Below are 5,876 nucleotides of genomic sequence, written 5' to 3'. Positions count from 1 at the left end.
TTACACATAACATGAAATCATATTTGAATACTATAACCTGCGACAGAAATCATCCTAAACTGTTTCAAATCACGTTTCTTCACTTCTATAGGCTGCGTTTCAACACATGATAATATGCTTTTATTTTTCATATTTTTGAGCGGATATTTGTAAAGGTATTTTGGTATTTTCTCGCTTTACATTGACGACAGCAGCGACGCTCCTTCTCCTCCTCCCCCCCCCCCCCCCCCTCCTCCTCCTCCCTCCTGCCTCCCGTCCATCCATCCATCCATCCGCTGCTCCATCCCGAAGTGAAACTGCTGATTCCGGATCATCTGTGCGCGGTCTGTTCTGTGACCCACCAACATGTAGTCACCGGAGTGCTGACGGCAAAGCTTCATCTATGCTACAAGCTCTGAACAACGACTCTCGACCCTCCCGATCGTTCCTGTATTAAACATATCGCCCACCTTGCGCCATGCTGCAGATCGGAGACGAGGTGATGTATTTCTCGGTGGTGTTTCTGCTGGTGATGCTGGTGACCAGGAGCGCCACCGTGGCCTCGCTCCTCACCGCGTTCCTCTACGTGTTTATGGTGCTGTTCCGGTTTCCTCCGGTGCCTGCGGACCAGGCTGGTCGAGTCCTGCGGCCCAGGGTGCCTTCAGGCAGCGTCTCGGTGGTGGCGCACCGAGGAGGCAGCCACGATGCTCCGGAGAACACCTTGGCAGCGATCAGAGAGGTCAGACTCGCAGAAAGACATCTGTTCTAGTGACAATATGGATCATAGGAGAGGCTGATTACTGTAGAGAAAAAGTACTTTAGAAATTTGAGGGGGGGGGGGATGCATATGAACTGATGCTATCATGATAAAGTAATTGCGTAACCCCAGACTTTTTTTTTTTTTTTTTTTTTTTTTTTTTTACATAGGCTGCTAAAGGTGCTGAGTCAGCTGTGCCTGCAGTGTCTCATAACTGTCCCACAGGCTGTAATCATCCTGTACACTGCACTTACTAAAATCCTTCTGAGATTGTACATTTTATCTGCCCGGTTCCTTCAAGTCCGAAACGGTTTCTTTTATTCTGACAAGTTTGTTCAGCTTCATAGGACAAAAATATCATTGGACCATTTTTCTTCCTCACCTGGCCTCAACTCACATGCAGCTTATTGAATGTCATTGAAAATGTAAGATACGAAATGTATTCTCCTCTGGCTTTTAACAACAGCACAACACTGAAAAAGCTCCTCAAAGGGTCAACAATGACACCCTAATCATGCTGACGTTGAGGGCTCGACTTGGCTGCTGCTGACCCGCTTCAGCATCCTGTAACTGAACATTTTAGTTTTCTAGGAAGGATTACCATTCAGTGTTCACTGACTCTGAAATGAATTAAACTGTCTGTGCACTTAACGTCTGCTCAGGCCAGCAGAAACGGGGCAACCGGAGTGGAACTGGACCTGAGTTTCACAGCCGACGGAGTGCCGGTACTGATGCACGATGAGACTTTGGACCGCACCACCAATGGTTCTGGGACCAATTGGCAAACTTCAGTTTGTCCATCTTAGGAAACTAGATGCCGCTGCTCGCCACAGGCTGAGGTATGCTGCACATTCTAAGATTGTTTCATGCTTTAAAAAAAAACACAAAAAAAACAAGACAATGTTTTGATGAAATGGGAGGTACATCATTGGAAATCTTGGAAGTTTGCCTCACTAAAAACTTTGAGATGTACAAATGTTTGTTTTCTTGCATCCATCATCCTCTTCCAGTATGCTGTCATTTTAAGATTTGGCTCTCAACCACATCATGTTTTATCCTATTTTGTTTGAAAATCTCACTTAATTTTGTGCATACCTAATGTTTTACTCCAAAGTGGTTTCAGGAAATATTTTTTGACTCATGAGAAAGGAAAACAATAAATAACCTGGAATGTATGAAGTTCATACACCTAGAATATCATCTCAGTTTTTCCTCACAATACGTCTGCGCTCTCTGTCATCTCCAGGGACAAATTTACTGCCGAGAAGGTTCCGACTCTGCAGGAGGCTGTGGAGGAATGCATCAAACACCAGCTGACCATCTTTTTTGATGTCAAAGGTCAACCTGATAAGGTACTAAGATATACAGTCAATCTGCAACAGACACACCACAGTAAAAAAAAAAAAAAAAAAAAAAAAAAGAGTTCGTAAACAGCGTCTCTTAATGCATTAATGTAAAGAGGCTCCGAAAACCTCATCCACCGCTTCTCAAAATGGAGAGAAAGTATGCATTATGCAGACTCGGAGGCAACATTTGTGTACACAGAAAAAGGTGGACGCAGTAGCTGAACTAAGTTAATGCACAATGATGAGCTCTCTCCTTCTCCTGGAGGTAAACTGAGATCCTATATTTATTCATGATTTCGATTATTTGTGTGTTATTTGTGCACATGGATAACGCTAATGAAGAGTATTACAGCAGAACTGCCGCTCAACGCAGTGATCACAAAGACTTAAGTTACAGCTGCCTATCTGTTGTGCGCGCAACCAGTCAAACTGCATTAACCTGGTTAATGTCCCGCAGCTACACAGTGTTGGTATTTCTCCTGTTTCTAATCGAGCATTCAAATCATTTCCAGGTTGCAACAGCACTTCATGAGACGTATAAGAAGTTTCCGGTCCTTTACAATTCCAGCATCGTTTCCTCCTTCGAACCCAAAGTCATCTACAAGGTACTGAAAAATATAACCGATCAACAAAAAGACTTTGACGTCGAGAAGGCGTGACGTGCGATTCAGACTTCACCGATCAAAATCAAACATCTCTTCTATCAATTATCGTTTCGTGACATTTGTTTGTCTTTTATCTAGTTTTCTTTTTCTTCTGTTCATGTTTTTTCATTCACTCAAAAATCTTGTTTCTTAACTAAACTATTTATTGTCCAAAAAAAAAGGAGTTATGTCTCGCCCTCAGCTGTTTAATGCCTAAAACGAAAATGTCTTTCGTGCTCGGTGTGGATTCTGCTTAAAAATTGATCCACGAGCTTCTTCAACTGAAATTTCCGGTCCCCCTCCTAATTTCTAATTCAAGACCACGTCTCACTGACCTCCGACTCTTCTGATCCACAGATGCGTCAGACTGACCCCCACGTGGTCACAGCTCTCGCCCACCGGCCCCTGGAGACTGAGCCGTTTTGGCGATGGCACTCCCCGTACAGTGTCGACGTGGGGTCAGCTGTGGACGGGTGCTCTGGACGTCCTGTTGGACTGGGCCCACCATCACATCCTGTGGAAACTTTGTGGAATCTCTGCCCTCCTCGTGCAGAAAGACTTTATCTCACAGTGCGTGAAATCAAATGTTGGTTTTTTTTTGCTGAGACCTGCAGGGGGGGGGGGGGGGGGGGGCGGGGGGGGGGGGGGGGGGGGGGGGCTAGTGTTGAGTAGCTGCTCAATAGTGGACAGCAATATTCTTGAGTTCCCAGCATTCTCTAATAATCTTCGAAAAGGAATCCGTTCCCTGCCAGACGTATTGCTTTGTTATAGGACGTCATGGTTTCTCAAGTGAACTGTGAGTCAAGTTTTCCTCCACTTTCTTACAGTTAATTAATGATGGGATTATTTTTCAGATGGACCGCCAGGAAACTGATAGGATCGAGCGACTTTAAGCTAAAAACACCAAAAGAACTTGTGGAAAAAAATTTACAGACTTTGTATTTCGTGACAGAAGTTGAATTGGAGTACATGGAGCCAGATGCTTTGGCCTCGTTTTCCAGACCCAGAAGCTACATCCACTTTGACATACAATCGGTGGTAAAAACCTAGATATGAATTGGATAAGTAAGTCGTAAATAGACGCCGCTTCATTTAAAAGGGGTTCGCTGTTCCATACTGTGTACTGTTTGCAATGGGTCTCGTTCCCTATTTACGGAACTATATGTCATTTTCTTCCCCTTCCTCCTCCTCCTTTTCGATCAGGGACTACATTCAGTACTGGGCAGAGCGAGGAGTGGAGGTGGTGGGGTGGACCGTCAACACCGCGGTGGAGAAGGACTACTACCGAAACCTGCTGAAGATCAGCTACATCACTGACAGTCTGCTGGAAGACTGCGATCCTCATTTCTGAATGACGCACGCACACGCACACGCACACGCACAGACGGTGGTTTAAAACATGCAGGGATGATTACAAATCTTAAATGTTTTCAACTTTTAAAATCATATTTTTTTACAGCTTCTTAATGAATACATTTGAAGTTGAAAGGTCACTTGTGTGACAAAAAGAGATAATCACTACATTTCCCAGTTTCTTCTCCTTTCAAAGAACATAAAATACTGAAATACACAGCTGAAGTTCATTATAAGGGGGAATAAAACCGCAAATTTGGTGCTAACCCGCCCTGTGGTGCCAATCAGACAACGCGAGCTCCACTGTAATGTAATGATTCACTGAGGAAAGGCTATTTAGTTCCCTGTAGCTGGCATACAGGCGACTTCCCCTCAAACTCTACAGTAAACCACGAAGGCTCGACTGCATACTTCTTATCCTTATCCTACTACCAACAGCGATACCTCCATCTCACCTGAACCCAGGGATTAGGACTACACTACCCTCAAGATCTTTTCTTCCGTCCGTGCTACTCTTTCATCGGCTTTGATGAACCTTTTAAAGAGGCACCAGTGTATATAGTCATGACGTTACATTTTGGCATCCTATTTAATGCCCGTTGTCGTCGATATTTGATTAATAACAGACTCCAGAAGATCTCTTGTGAATATTCCATGACTCGACATGATGAAACTTGACCGTGTGCTTGAAACTCGCCTTCAACCACGAAGTGCCGCAGAAGAGGCAAACAACTTTGCCGCAGCACATTCATGCTTAAAACCGTACGATAATTATCATATAATTTGATTGTAAATCACGACAGTAAAATGCGCCGCTGTCTGAACTCTGCGACGCAGGTGGTGTATGTTGCTTCGGGCGTTCAGTGTGAGGCAGAGATGAGTGCACATAATATGGAAAAATATATATATATTTTTTTTATTTTATTTAAGTACAATCAGAATGATTTATTGATTTTGTGATCGGGGCCAGAGCTAGGATTTTTCAAAAGTCACTAAGATCATGAATCCGTGCCGCAAAATGAAAACACACACACATAAAAATGGTAAAACAAATATTTCATTTATTATTATATTTCATCATATTTATTATTATATTTAGCCTAATGTTTTAGTTATGTGTAAATAATCTGTTTACATGTTTCTTATTCAACGTGATCCAAATGCTGCTATAATATTGTTAACAATAATATAATTTGGAGGGAGAAATCATTTTCTTCCGTCATTACATTTTGAATTGTTTAAAAGCCTTAAAGGTCACCATGTGTAATTTGCCTGTAACCGTAAAACAAAAATTTGTGTCGTTAATATCTCCAATTCCACTGCAGGAAGACATTGTTATAAAAAAAAAAAAAAAAAAAAAAAAAAAGATTTAAGGAGTTCACGTTGGTAAAAGATGAGATTCTTCCTTTTTTTTTTTTCTTCTTTTTAATCAATATTTTTGCTGGACCATTTCTGCAAGAATATGTCGGCCTTCGAATCCACTGAGAAAATGAAATTAGGGTCACGCATCAAAACATTTAATCTTCCTCTTGGCTGAAACAAATCTTTGGAATGTAAATCATCTTTGAAAAGTATTGTGTTAAGTTTCCTAAAAGAATAAATTTGCTAAGAAGTACACGATTTCCCCTTTGTATTCATTTCTGTTACTTTTAGCGCATCACTTTAAAGATCCCGGTTGCGTTGTAAAGATCTGGTTGTGCGTAATAGGATTGTTCTGTGCACCCGGGCTGTCCCGTGTGTGCTGTAAACACATCAGACCATCAGATAGGGGGCTTTCTTGAAATTCACTCGTCTTGG

The 5,876-nt window shown here is 42.4% G+C and overlaps 1 protein-coding gene across 1 annotated transcript; it reads left to right on the top strand.

The window, feature by feature from the left end:
• The first annotated feature begins 230 nt into the window (after positions 1–230).
• Positions 231–5,694, top strand: LOC138198016 (glycerophosphodiester phosphodiesterase 1-like). Its single transcript, XM_069149113.1, is given in 8 exon segments — positions 231–718; positions 1,399–1,512; positions 1,514–1,575; positions 1,983–2,088; positions 2,595–2,687; positions 3,084–3,128; positions 3,130–3,296; positions 3,930–5,694. Coding segments are annotated over 8 exon segments (996 nt in total). The 5' UTR covers positions 231–457; the 3' UTR covers positions 4,078–5,694.
• The last annotated feature ends 182 nt before the right edge of the window (positions 5,695–5,876 follow it).

This window comes from Embiotoca jacksoni, unplaced genomic scaffold, assembly GCF_022577435.1.
Source record: "Embiotoca jacksoni isolate LCO1_2020_lvr unplaced genomic scaffold, fEmbJac1.0.p SCAF_15, whole genome shotgun sequence".
In the NCBI taxonomy this organism is placed as follows: Eukaryota; Metazoa; Chordata; class Actinopteri; family Embiotocidae; genus Embiotoca; species Embiotoca jacksoni.
The sequence above is the reverse complement of the archived record's forward strand: the minus strand, read 5'-3'. Positions and strand labels throughout refer to the sequence as shown.